The 18,617-nt window shown below is 37.5% G+C and overlaps 1 protein-coding gene across 1 annotated transcript in view; it reads left to right on the forward strand.

Annotated features, from left to right (window-relative positions):
- Positions 1–18,617, forward strand: part of COL17A1 (collagen type XVII alpha 1 chain) — a 68,146-nt gene that overhangs the window by 43,834 nt on the left and 5,695 nt on the right. Inside the window, exons 36-54 of the mRNA XM_032225439.1 lie at positions 480–542; positions 1,493–1,534; positions 1,873–1,926; positions 2,134–2,193; positions 3,404–3,430; positions 3,516–3,557; positions 4,310–4,378; positions 4,687–4,728; positions 6,258–6,371; positions 7,584–7,715; positions 8,076–8,150; positions 8,669–8,806; positions 9,653–9,742; positions 10,683–10,793; positions 12,596–12,748; positions 13,858–14,214; positions 16,575–16,706; positions 17,059–17,121; positions 18,256–18,318. Of these exons, the coding sequence (XP_032081330.1) occupies positions 480–542; positions 1,493–1,534; positions 1,873–1,926; positions 2,134–2,193; positions 3,404–3,430; positions 3,516–3,557; positions 4,310–4,378; positions 4,687–4,728; positions 6,258–6,371; positions 7,584–7,715; positions 8,076–8,150; positions 8,669–8,806; positions 9,653–9,742; positions 10,683–10,793; positions 12,596–12,748; positions 13,858–14,214; positions 16,575–16,706; positions 17,059–17,121; positions 18,256–18,318 (1,827 nt within the window). The remainder of the gene's footprint in view (positions 1–479; positions 543–1,492; positions 1,535–1,872; positions 1,927–2,133; positions 2,194–3,403; positions 3,431–3,515; positions 3,558–4,309; positions 4,379–4,686; positions 4,729–6,257; positions 6,372–7,583; positions 7,716–8,075; positions 8,151–8,668; positions 8,807–9,652; positions 9,743–10,682; positions 10,794–12,595; positions 12,749–13,857; positions 14,215–16,574; positions 16,707–17,058; positions 17,122–18,255; positions 18,319–18,617) is intronic.

The following is an 18,617-nucleotide window of genomic DNA, read 5'->3' on the forward strand; positions in this document are numbered from 1 at the left end:
CCTTATTTTCTTCAGCCAACATGCCCATTGTTCACATTAGCTGGCAATTTAGGAAACTGTAGTCATGGTTACAAACTTTGGAGAACAAAGCACGTCCTGCCTCTGCCCACCTCCACAGATTCTGTAGAGGATCATGTTGCCTGCCTGACCAAGACATCTGACTACCAGAGTACCATTTTGACAAAGCACATGTGACGGAGGCACTCCTGGTTTCATTCAAGTTGCCATGTCCCCTGAATCTCCATACTGCACTAAAACTGATTGAAACTCAATTTGTACTGTTAGTAGTTGTACTTCACTGAATGTGCCTGTTGCTCAGGAAGAATAAAAAGTTCACAGCTGTGGCAGTAGGCCAGTAATCTGAAGGATTGGGGAAATTACTTTGATTCTTTTTTTAATGTGTTTTCATCTCTAAAATGTATCTAATATTTAATTTGTACATTGAAAAATACTAATTCTACTTGCCTCTTTTTGTCTAGCATTGCCAAAACTTAGAGGACCTCCAGGACCTCCAGGACCCCCAGGTCCACCAGGATCCCCAGGTATATACTTTCGATACGTTTGAAAAAGAAGATGAATTAGATTGTAAGATGAAGCATGATTTAAGTCCTCTTTGTCTATTAGATTCCATTAATGGTCACTAATATCATAAATTCAATTGCTATTTCTGAGAAAAAAACCCAAAGCTAGAAGTTTTCTAGTTGTCCTAAACTTTATTCCTTAATATTTGTAGTTTATTGTAGGGGTGTGTGTGTGTGTGTGTGTGTGTGTAAAATTCTGTTTGGTAGAAGTGACAGTTGAGCTGCTATAATTCTAAAATATCTTTGCAGAAGACAAGGCACAACTGTGTTACTATTTTATAGTAATAGCAATAGCAATAGCAATAGCATAGCATAGCATAGCATAGCATAGCATAGCATAGCATAGCATAGCATAGCATAGCATAGCATAGCATAGTATAGCCTTTATTGTCATTGTACAAAATAAATACAACAAAATTGGTTTTAGCCCACTGGTGCAATTCATGACAACAAATACAAACAACATAAATAGTATAATGAATAATCCAAATGCAAGTAATTAGGAGAAAAGAAAAAAGAAGAAAGAAAAAGAAAAATTAGTCATGCGTTTCTGTGCGTGCGTGGAGTGATTGTGGTTGTGTTTAAGACTTTGATAGCCCAAGGACAGAAACTATTTTTAAACCGAATGAATTGTTCGGCTGGCTATGCTTTGATGTCTTCTGCCCAATGATAGAAGTGCGAAGAGATACTGACCAGGGTGTGAATCATCTCTGAGTATCTTCCTTACTCTGCTAAAGCAGTGAGACCTGGTGATGTTATCCAGTGGTGTTAGAGGGCAACCAATGGTTTCTTATGCCAAATTGATGACTCTCTGTAGTGCCTTCCTGTGCTCAGCAGTTAAACCAGCATACCATACTATAATGCAGTATTATCTGAATCCAAAGTAATTGGGTTTTTTCTCCATTTAACAGGTGCCTCTGTTGAGGGCCCACCAGGGCCCCGTGGCCCACCAGGTAAACATTTATTTTCACAGAATCAACACATTCATTATGTTTTCAACAGCTGTGCTGTCTTCAAAGACAAATTCCAATCAATTCATAATATATCATAAGCACACAATAGATGCTTTCTCTGCTCTAGTTGCAGTGGAATCGATTAATGAAGTCTGTGATCAAAAAGTAATGAAGGAAGTATAATATGAACCCCCAAACCACAGAGCCAGGTGTGCTTAAATGGTTCTTGAGCTTCTGCAAAACAGTCATATTGCACTTCCTATAAAAATAACTTGAATGCTCTTTCATAGAGATGTATGTAGTAATTAGCACTAATACATAATATTTCTGATACTTAGGAGAAGGCTTACCAGGTCCACCTGGGAGACCAGGTTCTTTTGTTCCCACATCAGGTAGCTATTTTCATTTGATTTTGAAGTTTCTGTTCCCTACAATCCTGAAGCAAATATTATACTATAAGTGCCTCAACATAAGTAAGACAAACTTTACATTAAGAAGAGATCCTTCTGATCAATAAAGAAAGCCCAGGATTCTGAGCCTGTATCTGTTAATGTGTCTTGGTTGTTGCTGAAAATAATAATGATGTTCTTTTACTACAGAAACTTTCTTTGCTGGCCCACCAGGACCCCCTGGTCCTCCAGGTCCAAAAGGAGATCAAGGTGAGTAATTTGAAATCTGCTTTTGAGTATAGAAAATGATTAGACTGGGAAAGCCAGTGTTGCAAAGTTACTAAAGCTACAGCAAAGTAGAGTTTTAGCCTGAGAAACATGAGACCAATGTAAAACTGGGTGGGTGGGTGGATGGATGGATGGATGGATGGGAGGGAGGGAGGGAAGGAGGGAAGGAAGGAAGGAAGGAAGGAAGGAAGGAAGGAAGGAAGGAAGGAAGGAAAAAAATTACAATGATGTCAAGATTCCGAGTAATGAACCCAACCAATTCAGCACTCCAAGACTTTCAGATTTCTCAAAGAACTGTTTTATTGAGTTCATCATTTATAAGCATGAATGAAAGTAAAACCAACTCTAAATATTTCCCGTGGTTTCAGTATAATTAAAGAAAAGAATAATTCCCTCCCTCATGGTCACAGGTCAGATTGTTCAGTTAGGTGTTCTGGCATCTCCTTGGCAACTCCCCTCAGTCTCTGGCCAGCACCTGTTGAAATGACCATGGTTCCCACAGGATGATTGGTTGTTGTTGTCTGGTCTGACATTCCAGACGTCCCTTCTCCCATATTGTGTGGCAATCTGAGAAATGGAAAAATGGCTGTGGCAGGCCTGAACTGTTTGAAGTTGACAGATAACAGATGCTCCCTTAAATCTAAGTGTACATCACATGTCCAATGAAACAGGACTAGCCATTCTTAATATTCTTTAAATACATTTTTTGTGATTTATTTCACACTGCAGCATACACCTAGATGTTAAACTTCAGAAATTGTTCTGAGGATGTGTTATAGCTTGCAGTGAGGCTGCACCCTATAAAATAATTCAGCCTTCCCCTGTCATCAAAGATGTTATCCCTTCCTTTCCCTCAGACAGGTTTCTTCTCAGGTTATTGGCAGCTACACAGTTTACTACTACTATTTAGTAGGCTGGTAGAATCAGATTCCTATCTAGATTTAATGTCATGCCATTTGGCAGGAGTCATTAGTACAAAGTGACTGAATCTTCATGCATAAATACAGGCCTTGGAGAAAATGTCTGCTATGTAAACCACACTGCCTTAAGCAGCATCCGTACCAACAAAAAGAATGGAAATGGAAACTGATGAGGAGTATCTGTGCCAATAGCAGTGACGTTAGCCAAAGAAATCCTGAGTGAGTGCCCACTGCATAAGCATTGCGAGTCTAATAGAGCTTTTTATTTGCAGGGTTGCCTGGCCCACGAGGATTCAAAGGTAATAAAAATGAGAGGTTTGTTCATTGGATGGTATGAAAAGGCAGTAATATAATCCTTGTCCTGATTATTCAACTTTCTCATAGGTGAACAAGGTCAGCCAGGTCTCCCAGGAGCCTCTGTTCAAGGTGAATCCAAATTAGCTTCCTTCCTTATCAGGATTTTATAATGCAGTCCTTTACTTGGCTACTGTACTCAGAATAATAATGAGTCGCTTTGACTTAACAGAGCCGATTTCGGTCACCTTTAGGGGAATACCTGGGTTGGAGGAGGTATATCTTTCCAAATGTACGCTTTACCTAAAACATTTAAGGTGTACGACCAGTGGTGGGTTTCAAAATTTTTTAGAACCTCTACTGTAGGTGTGGCCTGATTTGTGGGAGTGGCTTGCCAGCCATGTGACCAGGTGGGAGTGGCTTGCCAGCCATGTGACTGAGTGGGCATGGCCAACTTGTAAAATGTGGTGAAACTCACTTAACAATGCTCTTGCTTAGCAACCAAAATGTTGGCTCAGAAACTCTGGCATTTGAAGCACGCAAGTCTTAAAGCTGTCAAGTTACAAGACCCTTGCACCCCTAACCCTTTAGAAAAAAAAAACCCAGGGGTTTTCAAACTTGACAGCTTTACGACTTGTGGACTTCAACTCCCAGAATTCTTCCTCTCGCTCTTCATCTTGATGATGTGTGGACGGGCAGGGGGAGGGAGCTGGAACCGGTTCTAAACGACACTGTAGATTTGTGGAACCTCTTCTATAGAAGAGGTTAGAACTGGCAGGAACCCATCCCTGTGTATGGCATAATGATACAATGACCTATATGCCTTTATTCCCTTAGTCCCAGTTCCCCTTCAGTTTTCTCTGATTCCTTCCCATCTTTTTTAGCAGGTTCTGGAATTTCTGTCCAAGGACCACCTGGACATCCTGGATCACCTGGGCCTAAAGGAGACAAAGGTTTGTGCAAAGAGAGGCGGCTCTTCCCACAGACCCCTTTATCAGAGTCTTGAATGCCAAATGGTAGAGCCTGGTGCTTCTGGTACTGTGTGGGTATTCTCATTCGAAGTTGACTGAAGTTTTTAAAAAAATAATGTTTAAAATGATATAAATAATTCTAGATTCTCATTTGAGAATCTCATTTGACTCCTATTTTTCCTCAATAAGGCAATAAAAATTGTTCTATCCTGCTGAACAGTAATAGTGTTATATAAACAAAGGGTGAGTTACATACTGGGCCATTTCATTCTTCCCATTAATTTTTTTAGGTGATGCAGGTGTACCAGGAGCCCCTGGAATCCCTGGTGGAGGTAAGGAAGCCTATTTTATTTAATATATACACATTTGCTACAATGATAAGAGATTCTGCAAGGGTAAATATAATTGGAGTTTAATTTCTCTGAGAACTTTGTAGGTGAATAACAGCTCCATACATCGGTACCAGGAAAAACTTTCCTGAAATTGAACTGCCATATTCTTAATCTATCGTGCCTTTAAAAAAGTGGTGGGGCTATTTTAGCACAATAGCTGTAATAAAATTGAAACACTTTTTTTTTTATCACATAATATTTTTTATTTCCATTTCATTCTATACAATCACATGTTTACTGTGCATAACCGGAGCATGTAACATTGAGTAATAAACACAGCCTTCACTTATATAGAAAATGCCCCCTACAATACAAACCCAATATACCACCTTGGCCCACCATACACCCTCTTTCAACCCCCTCCAACTTTCATTCTTCCTTCTTACATACCCCTCTACTACCTACTTCCCCTCCCCCTCTATCACTCCCTCTCTTCATCCATTCCCTCCCTTCCTTCTCCTCCTCCTCTCTCTCACCCTCTCCACCCTCCTTCTTCTTTCGCTCAACTCCTCCCTTCGGTTTACTTCTATTACCTTCCAATATATTCAGCTTGTTCTATTTTAACACTAACATTAAAAAAAAATTGAAACACTTTCAAAAGCTCAGAAACAACAGCTTGCTGTATAGAAAACTCTTGTCCAGAAGTGAACTAAATAAGCACTAGAATTAGAGATTCAAATTCATGAGTATGTTCTTACTGGCATGGGTGGAAGAAAGTCTGTGCTCAAATAAACATTGCAAATCAGACTTAGATTTTCTTCATGTAATTGATCAGATTCAGATTAACCAGGAAGAGGAGCAAAGGGCTGATGCTCTCCACTGGTGCACTAACATGCCCAAATCTTTTCCCTGTGAATGTTTTCTTTTTGTCCCTTTATTTCCATGAGAATTTTAGATAGGGTGGGTAGGGGAAATGTATTTTATTATTTATTATTAAATTTATTTGCTGCCCATCGCATTGTGGGTCTATTCTGGGCAACTTACAACAGTAGACATATAATTATAAAAATGTAAATATGACAATGAAACAATAAAAATAATGAAAGTACAGCAATATGAATTAAAAAATGGGTGTGGAGGAGTAGGGAGGGAGTGGAGGAAATCCAATAAGGAGAACTTCAAAAACAGTGGTGGGATACGACCAGTATGCCCCGGTGTGGGCGTACCGGTGCCTGCTGGGAGCACCAGGTACTGTTCTGGTATAGTGCTCCGGAGGGCCCATCTGCCCACCCATCCTCCTTAATGGTATTTGAGCCGATTGGGGCTTCCGCGCATGCGCATGGAGTGTACGGCACCTGCACGATGCTCGCTGAGCAGCTGGAGCATCATGGGCAGTAAGTATGCATGCACACACTGTGCGTGTATATGTGGTGGACGCCCGGCCCCATTGCACCGTACCGGTTGCACCGGGATCCGGAACCCACCACTGTTCGAAAGGTATTATAAGTAAAGTAATTTTTTTTTAACAGCTGGATCCAGAATTTCTCAGGGCCCTCCAGGTCCTCCAGGTCCTCCTGGAGCTCCAGGAATTGGAATTAGTTCAATGCAAGAGATCCAACAGTATGTCGCTGAGTACCTACAGAGTGAGTATAAATGCCCAAAACTTTAACCTTAGACTGTCTACTGTTGACCTCACCCCATTCCTAAGAAGTCTTTAAGCGCACCAGCATGCCTACCTTCTCTGTCCTAATATTCCCTTGTATTTGTATTCATTTCATGTATACATAATCATGTTTATACTTATATCTGTTATCTAATTCATGCTTGATGAAATAAATAAATAAATAAAAATAAACAAATATTGAACACCTTGAGTTCAAGCTCAATTTTGACCACTTTCCTAAAGGATAAAAAAATGATAGTTTACAACTGCAGGGAGCAAGCTGTTCAGAGGTGGATTTCAAATCCTGTTGCTACCGGTTCGCTCGTGCATGAACCTTCCGCCGCCACCACTACTGGTTCGGCTGATCTGGGCCAATCTGGGAGCAACCCACCTCTGAAGCTTTTCTAAAGTGTGAAGATCAAACCTGAGAATATCATTCCCTGGCTTCCAACCTCCTGCGTGCCTTAAGCCCTGAGTATCCTCTTCTGGCTAGCTTGTGTGCAGTGGGCAGATAGTGCCTGGAAAAAGGGCACCCAGAAATTGCATATGATATGTATGATATCAGAGTGGTAATATTATGCACTGCAATGTTTGAAAATGAGGATGGGATGAGATTAGATCTAACATGGTCCACCCTTCTATATTTCAAAAGGAAAAAACCCTCAACATTCTATTTGTCACAGATAGCATATTAATAGAAACACCCTTTCTTGTTTTCATTTGCTCTTTACAAGGAAAATTTAAATGGGGAGGGGAGAATAACATTTTAAAAATATGACTTAATCCCTGAAGTCTGAGAGTTGCTGTAAAGAATTTTACGCCCTTTATTACTACTTCATTTAATATAAAGCATGAAATGGCTCAAAGCTTTTCGCAATTTCCAACTCACAGACAACACTTTCCTCGGTTTAACAATAAAAGGCCTCATGTTGAAAAAAGATGAACTGCACTTATATGCTGCATAAAGCATAAGTGAAAATAGCATGTTAGGAACTTAGAATCTGGATTCCTAAATGCTCTCCAGTCAAGTATTTCTTGAATCTGAGGTAGCGGCTAATTATATAAGAATGCTGTGGAAAATTATCTTTAGAATTTCCCTAGATTATGCTGATATATTTCCAAGAGAACCTGGAGATTATGGCACTAACCCATCTCTGTAGTGATTTAACTTTGGTTTTTTAACATTTATTAGGTGATAGTATTGGCCGTTACCTGATTGGACCACAAGGCCCACCTGGTCCTCCAGGACCTCCAGGAATCACCATTGGTGATGAATCTTTGGACTATGGTGAATTGGCCCATCGTGTTATGAGCTACCTATCCAGTAAGGCCCATATTTTTTTTATACTGTTTCCATTTATTTAGTTATTCTTCATATTTGCACATGAAAATACAGAACTGATCTGTCTGGGATATATAAATTATTTGGACACTGCTACCACACTGAAGTTGAGTGGCTTGCTTCTTTTCAATGCCTGCTGCACAGTGTAAATTTATCAGGAATAGGAAATAATTTTGATGTGTTGAATAGATTGTGTTACCACACTGATGCACTTCTATCAGATATTTTAGAACCTGTTTTCTCATCATCATCTGCTTTCTTTGTTATATGTTGGAAATAATTTGTTTTAGTTTCTTTGTGAATTTACAATTTCTGTTTTTGAATATTTTTTTCTTTCTCCAGCTTCCAGTTCCTCATCTTCTCTATCTTCATTCTCCTCATCACTGTCTTATGAAAATCTTCTTGCCATGCTGCAGAGTAAGTAAATACTCTAAGACTAGTTATCCATGCCATGTTTTATTTTAAATAAGTACATATGTCTCCTTTTAAACTCTGTGGTATTAATTACTGCAGCATGAAATAATCTCCAAATGGATGTTGAGTTCACACAAATAACTTTTATTTGGTTCAGAAAAATTCAGTAAAATAGAAGTTACAGTATTCACCAAATTTTCAATGAAGAGAACAGGAAATACGCACAAATGTTGGATATATGAGAAACAAAATTAAACATACTGTATTTATTAAGTTTAAAGGAACATCATGTTTCACATTCCTTTGTTCCATGCTAAAGAATATCAAGCTACCTTATGTATAACTAATTAGTACTAATAAATCTAATAAAACTAGAATTATTGGAGAAAACATTTATAGAAGTTGAAAAATATAAAGTATGTTAAAAATAGCTTGGAAGCTACCCAGAAATATTGCTGGTTTGGGAAAGACCAAAAATTCAGAAAAATAAACATTGCCTTTTTTTAAAATCCATTTCTTAGGAGAGGACATTCGATCATATCTTACTGGACCTCGAGGTCCCCCAGGTCCTGCTGGGCCACCTGGACTTGGAGGAGATAGTTTAGCTTTGTCATTGGACTATGATGAGTTAACAAGACGTGTTATCAGCTACATGACAAGTAATGTCTTCTTTTATAACAAGCTTTATAAGTAAGCATAGCGATTCCATTGCATAGGTGAATTTCTCAATGATACACCATGAAAGATAAATTGAATGCTCTGTACTGTTCATTGTAATCCTATTAGAAAAGTCGATTGCCAGATACTCTGTAGGAATGTAATAATATCCCAACCAATTGTTGCTGCTCTATATCTGTTATGGCATCAGTTTCCCTCACTATAATGAAGTTGTCTTAGTGTAGCCAACATTGTGGAAACTATTTCGAGTTAGTTTGTAATATTCCCGGTCTGAACCAGTAGGAACCCACCACTGTACAAGTTCTGAAAACAAGCCATTCCACTGGTTAATTGTTCTCATTGTTAGGAAATTTCTGCTTAATTCTAGGTTGCTTCTCTTCTTGATTAATTTCTATCCATTGTTTCTTTCCTTGCCTTCTGGTGCTTTGGAAAATAGGTTGACCTCTTCGTCTTTGTGGCAGCCCCTCAAATATTGGAACACTGTGATCGTGTCATCCCTAGTCCTTCTTTTCATTAGACTAGAGAAACCCAATTCCTGCAAAAATAGAATAGGTAGGGTAGGAGGAAATTGTTAAGAGGATTTGAGATTTTAGTTTATTCCTAGAATCATTTCAGTATCATAAAAGTCTGATGTGAAAGCTTTTTTTAGCCAAATTGTTTTTGGTAAGAATAAGATGCTCCTGAAACTAATTTGTATCTTTTGTCCATACTCTATAATTAAATCAATATGAACATTAGATGCATATATTTTCTGAGGAAATATATAACATGGTTCTTTCCAGTTTTCTTACATGATTTCATAACTCAACTTTCATTAATTTTTTTAGGTTCTGGAACTACTATTGGACTTCCTGGACCACCTGGTCCTCCTGGTCTGCCAGGAGCATCTTATGGTGATATCTTAACTTTGCTTCAAGGTGAGCCTTGTCATCCATTCATACCATCCTAAAAAAGTCATCCTCATAGTTGAACAGCTGAAGGACCTGCATATTAAGATTTCCTCTCTCAATTTCCTTACAATTACAGGTCCATTATCACTCACCTTGAATTTGCCATCTTGGATTCTTTCTCTACATTTCAAACATCTAGGTTTCTGTTACTGTAATTGAAGCAGGCAGCAGAAAATTCAGCTCCATCTCATAGCTATATAAAATATTGCCAGAGAATAAGTGAAGTATTTAACCCTATTACTCACGACAGAAGAAAATGGGAACAGCACAGGGACATATGTGAATGAACTATAAAAGTGTTATCAGATATGGCATTTCCAGCATGGTATACATTCTTACAGGTTCCATAACCTCAGCATCAGGTCTTGAATGTGAAGTCCTAAAATATTCACCATATAATAGATGTAGTTGATTCTTCTGTTCTATCCTCACTTCCTTAAATGAAAAACTCCAAAACCTTTCTGATCAGACTGCTTAATTTTGTTGGCACAGTGACCCAAATTGGCAGCAGAGTTCTACAAGTTGGCATCAGAAACACAACTGCTATAGTATAGGTGCTAAAATAATCTCTAACTCTAAAGCAGCCAAAAAAAAAAAACCCAACAAAAATTTTAAAAAAATGAAAAGTCCCATTTGTGTATGAGACAGCTTTATTCATTTTGCACTATCATTATTAAGACCATTAAAAAAATAAACACAGCAAAAGTTTGTCTATCCCTTACCCTATAGTTAGATAATTGAATGGGACTGCAGAGGGGTGTTTTTATCTCTAGGCAACAGTGATTTTGACCTGGTGGATATGTAAATGAGTATGAAGTGGTGTGCTTATATGTGGGCTGGAGAAGATAGCAGGAAAAGCAGTAAATCAGGTGCTAGTATTATTTATTTGCTTCCTTTATAATTTCAGATTCAGAATTCAGAGGCATTGTGGGGCCACCTGGGCCTCCAGGCCCCCCAGGAAGATCAGGTAGCTCTGTTTCCACCCTTACTGCAGAGGATATCTCCACATATCTACAAAGTAAGAGAAGTTGATACAGATTGTGTTTGGTTGGCTAGATCAGTTTTTTTCAAATTGGCAATTTCAATGTCTAAAATTCTCCATCCAGAAAATTCTAGAAGTTGCACTAGTGTTTTTGAAATCAAGGTTTTGAATTCTCGGATTTAATGGGGTCCATCAGATCAGTACTTCTGATTCAAAAGAATTAAAAGAAAAAGAATTAAAATTCGCTGAGGGAATTCTGGAAGCTGAAGTCTACCCATCTTAAAAGTTGCCAAATTTGAAAAATGCTGAATTTAGATGATATGAGATAAGGCTTCTGAAGAGGAAAATTTTCTGTAACTTTACAGGGCAGATAAGATAATGTAGGGATGGTGATAGCACAAAATTTGAATGGTTAAAATGACCAAATAGCACAGTGGACGAATCAGTCAGAAAGTCTACTTGGGTTTCACCTACATTTTTAAAAAGGTAAAAACTGCTAACAGAACTACATTGATATGTGTTTTAGGCCAGATCTAACTTTCTAAAAATTATGACTGTCATGGCGCAAACTAATATTCCATGTTATTATTATTATTTCAAGTGATAATTTATCCCCCCCCCTAGAAATTATGCTTAGATGGAACTAGTAAAACCGCATCTTGATTTTCCTTATCCCCTCCAAACTGAATCAAAACATTTCAAGATAATTTTAAAAAATGAAATCAGTATTAAAAATGTTGTGATATTATTTAAGGAAAAAATCCTTTTGTGTATGTGCTTTCTAGTTAGTTTTTGACTTCTAGAAACTATCTGGATTAGTCCCTCCAATTTTCAAGGCACGATTTCAGAAGTAATTTACCTTTGCCTATTTTCAGGAGCTCAAAAATGATGACTAGCCCATCAGCTGTTTTATGTCTAGAACTCACTGTCTTCCAGTGTCTAGCCTGTCTTACCCACTACACCAAAGTCCTCAATACCTTTTTAGCAAATATTAATATAAAAATCACATTCTGATAACATTATTGTGAAGAAATCCCTGTTTACTATCTGATTAAAATTAAGGCAATAAGTTTGGAAAAGCATGGTATATTTGCCTACTGAGAAGTAAATTCATAGAGTTCAGTATGACATAATCCAGAATATGATTGCTGTCATACTACTTTGGTACCTCAATCAGTACTCAATTGCTTTGAAACTCATTGAATTTGATACTCAATTCATTTTGCCATGAACATTTTGTCCCAATACTTGTCATTTGTTTGATACTCAATGCATAAGTAGAACTTGTCAGTGTCGATTGCCTCATGACTTGCTATCCTTTCCAGCTGAAACAAAGGGTGAAGTGTTAATCTTGCCCTGTGCACATCCTCTTGCAGACTTTTATTTTACTTAATCTAAGTATTTATTAATTTTTAGTTTATTTCTGATGTAGAAGTAATGATATACCACCCTATCTTTTAACTATAGCCTTAAAATGTGTGCTGTCTTTGGTTTGGGAATACATTAAATTTCTTTACATTATGCCTTATGAGAAAATTTGTTTGGTACTCATTGTTTTTGGTACACATCGTGCCTCCCAGAACTAATTAACGGCAGGTACTGAGGTATCACTGTATATAATAAATTCCACAATACAGTGGAATTATTTTAGAGTTATTGCCTTTATGACTATGGTTTTAAAATACATGACATAACATGGGAAAGAGAGAACCAGAACACAGATATGGGAGCTAAATTTAAAACTTTAATTGCTTGTCTTAAATAAACCTCATCCTAACGCTTGTAAAAAGTAAAAAGCCTCTTTTTTTAATTAAATAGTGTTTTCTTTTCCCTTCAAGGTATGGGATATTCCTTGGGTGCTGGTCCCCCTGGGCCACCAGGCCCCCGAGGCCTCCCAGGACCACCTGGTTTTTCAGGAACTGGTGTTATCTCTCCTGAGTATGGAGTTTGGAGTGACCAGTTCAGGAGTGAATTGATCCAATACCTTACAAGTAAGCATATACTCCTTCTACAGTTTTATTTGCTCCACTTGAAAATTCAAGATTTGGACTTCATCCTGGTTCATGATCTGACTGAATTCAGAGTTCTTTGGGGTTTCAAATTAGATTCTTATGTGGCAATTGCATTTATCCTAAATTTAGTTATTAAAACTTTATCTTTGTGGCCTTCAAGATAACATAACATAACATATACATACATACATACATACATACATACATACATACATACATACATACATATATACATACATACAAAGAGACATATATTCTGCATGACCAGAGTTAGAAAATATTCTTAATTTCACCATGTGGAATGCTTTTTCCACTGTCTCATAAAAAAAGAATAAGAATCCTCTACTATTTTCATGTGAAAAGTCCTTGAGAGTATTTCTAGAGTAATGAAGGGAAACACACAAAAAGCAGTTTTATGTTTTGAAATGTTGAAGTATCAACATTTGAAACATCCATAACGGTTCTTGATCTTGATGATGGAAGTAACCTTTCTTCTTGATTTTCATTTGTAACATCCTTCCAATACAAATGGTATGTATTGCTCTGAATTCTTGATAAAGAAAATAAGCAACAAATCCACTTTAGTTTCAGATTCACGGTCAGAGATTATAACTATTGCATGGTATAGGGCCTGGTTACTTGAGGGATTTCTTGTCTCCCATAACAGCTACCTGGCCATTTCAATCTTGCTGTTGTGCTCCAGTGTCATCTATCAGGACCCTGAAAGCAGGCCTTCTCTGTAGCAACACCTGCCTTCTGGAAAGAGGTTCCCTCCAAGATATGGAAAGGCCCCCAATCTGGTGTTGTTTAGAAGAGCCACAAAGAGGTTATGAGAAAGGATGCAGGGCCTTATTCATCTGAAGTTATCCAATTATCTGGGATTTTCCATATGTTTTATATTCAATACAATTTTCCATCACTACAAAATAAGCAATCCACTGCATACAGCAGATTGTTTCACTTCTGATCTCTATTGTATATTTTTATTGTTGTTGTTTAGCTTCTCCTCTCAATTCTGCAAAACTATAGCTCATCAGAATCTATGTTAATTGATGTAGTCCTATTAATATGCACGATATGATTTGTAGGTGATGATGTACGTAGCTTCATCAGAGGACCACCTGGACCTCCAGGACCACCTGGACCAAGAGGAGATGGCAGCTTTAGGGCTGAAAATTATAGAAGTTCTGTAAATTCAGAAGGAACATATGGCAGATCTACAAGTTCTGGCTTATCGTATGATGCATCATTAGCCACAGGAGAATCAAGCAGCAATTTGTTCAGAAGCAATGGTGGATTACGTGCAGATGAATCTTATGCTGGAACATTTGGAAGAGAAGGATCACAAATGAGTTTAATAGGTGAAAAAGGATCTTATATGAGATCCTATGATGGGTCATTGGATTACAATGAATTAGCATCCAGGGTCTCTGAAAACATACAGAGTAAGTACACAATATAGTATATTCCATCTGTGCCAAGCTTGGGGAAATAGATGTAGTTTTAAACATAATACATTTTAATAACTAAAGCTCACTGAATCATTGATAGGCAATGTTCTTTTGCTATGGACTCAGAAATTACATCTAATGATCCCAAAATTTTCATTTTTTGTTGTCCTTTTGTAAAGTTTGGAGGATTAAATGGTGTGTGTGTTGAACCTTGCAGATTAATTAACAATTTTGTCCACTGTTTTTTGGGGGGGAGCTACTAAAAATACTGGAAATCATACCTGAAGATATGAATTGGGGCTGCAAATCACATGCAGCTCATAGGCCTTTTATTGCTGCACTAAATATGGGTTTTTAAAAATATCCATGCCACCCTGAATATTTAATTCAAGATCAGTAGCCTGTGGCTGTATGAACCCCCCCCCCCCAGCACTCCTTTAGCAATTCCCCAGCACTCAGAGTTTCTACTATAGAAATGGTGTTGGTTTTGAAGAGCCGGATTTTAGCAACATGATTTTGGCCTTTCAGGAATGATTTTTAAACATGGGACTGGGAATAGTTTACACCTGGGAGACCTGATACACCTAGAATAGGATTGGAAATATTTGGTCATACTCCTTCCAAATGATATCACAGAAACACCAAATGGCTTTCTTCAAAACATTGGGATGCTTAATTGTGGCTACCCATCCCCCTCAAATGTTGCTTATCTCTGATTTCATAGAAAGCATTTTTGGAAAATGCTCAACACATAATCCATTTCTGAATGGCAGTAAAACCAATGCATTGAAAGGATAAAGCAGTACCATAGAAGTATATGCTCACAATCATGCCTAGGATTGTTTTCAGTACTGTACTTGTCAATACTTAATTCCCTAAGTCCTCAACATTTACGGCTTGGTGGCCTGGTTGGGGCAGTGAGAGGAGAACTGGGCCACATGAGCAGCAGGCTGGCATGTATGTGCAGCTCCACTTGCGCAAGCGGCAGGCTGGTGTACATGCAGGGTGCGCCGCTTGAGCGGCCCTGTTCAAAATAGATATGGTCCAGTAGTGGACGGCGGCTTGGGGGTTTAAGGAACCCTGTCCTAAGTATTTGCTCAAACTCGATGAAAGCTAATTCTGCAAATGACGGCAGATTTGAGTGATTAGATTATGGTTAGGGTTATTTTCAAGAGTCAGCACACAACAAATTGTTTTTCAATAGAACCTACAAAAAGTTAAAATCTTTGGTTCATGTTATAAAATTATTTGTTTGTTTGTTTGTTTGTTTGTTTTGTCAAGCATGTAAAAGATAATAGATATAAGTACATACAAGATTATGAATACATGAAAAGGATAGAATAAATGGGGTTGTTAGGACAAATTATATCCCATATTGAGAATATAGCAATGATAAGTGCCTCAAGAAATGAAAACCAAGACCTAACATCGACTAGCTCCAACAGTGGAAGAATACTGTTTCTTACATAACATAAATTAAATAGGCAAGAATTTTAAATCTTAATATAGTAATAGTAGTAGGACAAAAGTCATTGTGTAGGATCTAAATTGTGGACTTTGTGGGAGAATGTTGCACTTTACATACCAAGCCTTGCATTAAGACTTGACATTGTGTGTGTGTGTGTGTGTGTGTGTGTGTTTGTATCAATCAATCAGTTAGCATCCATGCATGGAGAACAATGATTCAATCTCACATTGAATATTTTGGTAAAGATTTTAAGTTACCTATGTGCGTTTTCTGTGAGACTTTAGTGCAGCCTCTTATAATAGCACTCAAAATTATGACCAAGAGATAAATGTAATTCTTTAGAGGAGCAAGGATAGTTCTCATTAATTTTATCTTTCTTTACAAGACTGGGTGTGTTACAAATTTGGGTATGAATCAACACAGTTGGTTAAGTAGTATTTCAAGGATCCCTGTATTAAAATAGCCTCATTCATTGCCATTTTTCTTCCCATGGTCCAATTCACTTTATTGTACAAGCCTTGAGTATATTGGGCCCAAATCTTCTGCAGAATTATCTACATCTGTATAGCCCATCCTGAATGTTAGGTATTTAATGGGGCATCTTTTGTATGTCCCGTCACAAATTTATCCACAGAAAAGGCCTAATTTTTTCCACACAAGGACCTATATTGTCAAATAAATTGCGATTGTGATTACCATTAGAGCCAAGGCTGGCCCCATTTAGGAAAAATCTTAAAATTTGTTTATATACGCAAGCTGTTTAAGTGTTTTAAAATCGTATGTTATATATATATTTTTATCAGCAACCCAGACGTACATGAATGGGCAGCATACAAATTAATGAATAATAATAATAATAATTTTAAAAAACCAATTTATTTCCCAGGCCGAGGCCTTCTTCAAGACATTTTCACTTATCATACACAAGGCCCACCTGGACCACCTGGGCCCCCTGGTATTAGCAAAGTGTTTGCATCCTATGGCAATATCACAGCAGACCTCATGGATTTCTTCAGAGGTAACTAATAATCTCTAATTTACTCTAGACTTTTATATACCATTTCCTATTTCTTTTTCTTTTTTTAATCTATATCAATATCTATATACCTAGAGTAGCATAACTGTGAATGGTAGAAGTAAACGTTTGTCATAAATTTGATCTCTGGGCCTTTCTAAAAACAATATATGAAATACTATCAGAGAAAACGTAAATAGCTTACTTTGATTCAGCATAACAGAAAAGGCTGAAAGGGCTAATGGCACTTAACTCATAATAGTTCATTTGTTTTGGAAATACTTGCATAAATAGCACTTATTTTATATTTATAAGCAGAATATCTAGAAATGTTGGTTTTGATTGTTTTCTACAGCTTATGGAACCATTCCAGGCCCACCTGGACCACAAGGACTGATGGGATACCCAGGCCGTAAAGGTAATTTAAATGCCTCTTTAAAAAACAAGATTGGCTTTCATGTGCAGTGATGTCATACCATTCAAAATAAACTAACAGGTTGGAAAGTCAGGCAAGATGTTTTTTAATCAATACTGCTAGGACCTACTGGGAGCGATGAATTAAAAAATAAAGGCCCCCCCCCCCCCCCCGTAAACCTAAGAGTTTCTTTGAGAGTGCCAATACTTTATGCTTGTTTCTTGGGAAGGCCTTTTGGCCCTCAATTCTATTGGCACACAAATACCTTCACTTTTGATTTTTTTCACCCTTAGAGAAAATGGTAACATTTCTTTCAGTTTAGTATGCATATTAAACTTAGTTGACTTTGCAGGTACTACCGGTTTGGCTATAACAGCCTTCACTTATGTTTTCGTTCTTATACTAAAAATATAAAAATAAAGCAAAGTCACATACACAAAAAGTAAAGCAACTTCTACACCACGGGTGTCAAACTCACATGACATCATGACACTTTTTGCCTTTGAGAGAACTGGGGTGGGCGTGGCCTGTGCGTAATGCATCTGGCCCACAGGGCGCCATTTTGACACCCCTGTTCTACACAAATATGAAAGCATTTTCTCCTGTATTTAATCTTGTTTAAATAGTAATCTTTTGCTTACTAATACTAAACATTGGTTCATTCTGGCTGTTTGTAGTTAGGCAGGTATCATGTTTCCCTGAAAATAAGACCTCCCTGGATAATAAGTCCAATCGGACTTTTGCGTGCATGCGCTAAAATATGATCTCCCCCGAAAATAAGGCCCAGTGCTTATTTTGGGGGTCAAAAGAAAATATTTTCAGTGAAACATGGTATTATCGATCAAATGCTGATAATCTTATGCATAATGTAATTTATAATTTACATAATTGAAAACTACTGGAAAATTTGGAGGCAGAAAAGGAAGCAAATGAAACATTTTTCAGTTTGCTTGATACCTTCATAAGAAAATGGCTGGGAGTGTTCTTGGGACAAGGAATTGGAAAGCCTATGATTGATTAATCTTTGAATTTGTTAAATGATTTAACAAAGGTCTTTTTAACCTTTTGTCAAATGTCCTGGTTTAGATCCTTAGATTCATTACGTTATTTGATTCCCCCCCCCCTTTATTCTTTTAGGTGATACTGGATCAATGGGCCCACCAGGCCCCCAAGGACCAAGGGGTCCAAAAGGTGAAAAAGGTATGATATTATCTTTAAATAAAGAGAAGCATTATGATCAAAAAGTTTTAATCATAATTGAGATTTATAATCCTCTGAACTATTAATTTTGTGTGAGCAATTCCTTTCATAACCTTTGGAAATCTACAATATAGGGAATAACTATTATACTATAAATCCCCTGCATAGATTAGATCCAAATAATAGAGAAAATCAGATTAGCATAAGCATTCGTGAGGAGTGGTGACAAATGTGATGACAAACCTGTGATATCACAATCCAAACCTCATGACTTACATTCTTGGGTCTGTTAGGATGGA

This window comes from Thamnophis elegans, chromosome 10 (genome assembly GCF_009769535.1).
Source record: "Thamnophis elegans isolate rThaEle1 chromosome 10, rThaEle1.pri, whole genome shotgun sequence".
Classification (NCBI taxonomy): domain Eukaryota; kingdom Metazoa; phylum Chordata; class Lepidosauria; order Squamata; family Colubridae; genus Thamnophis; species Thamnophis elegans.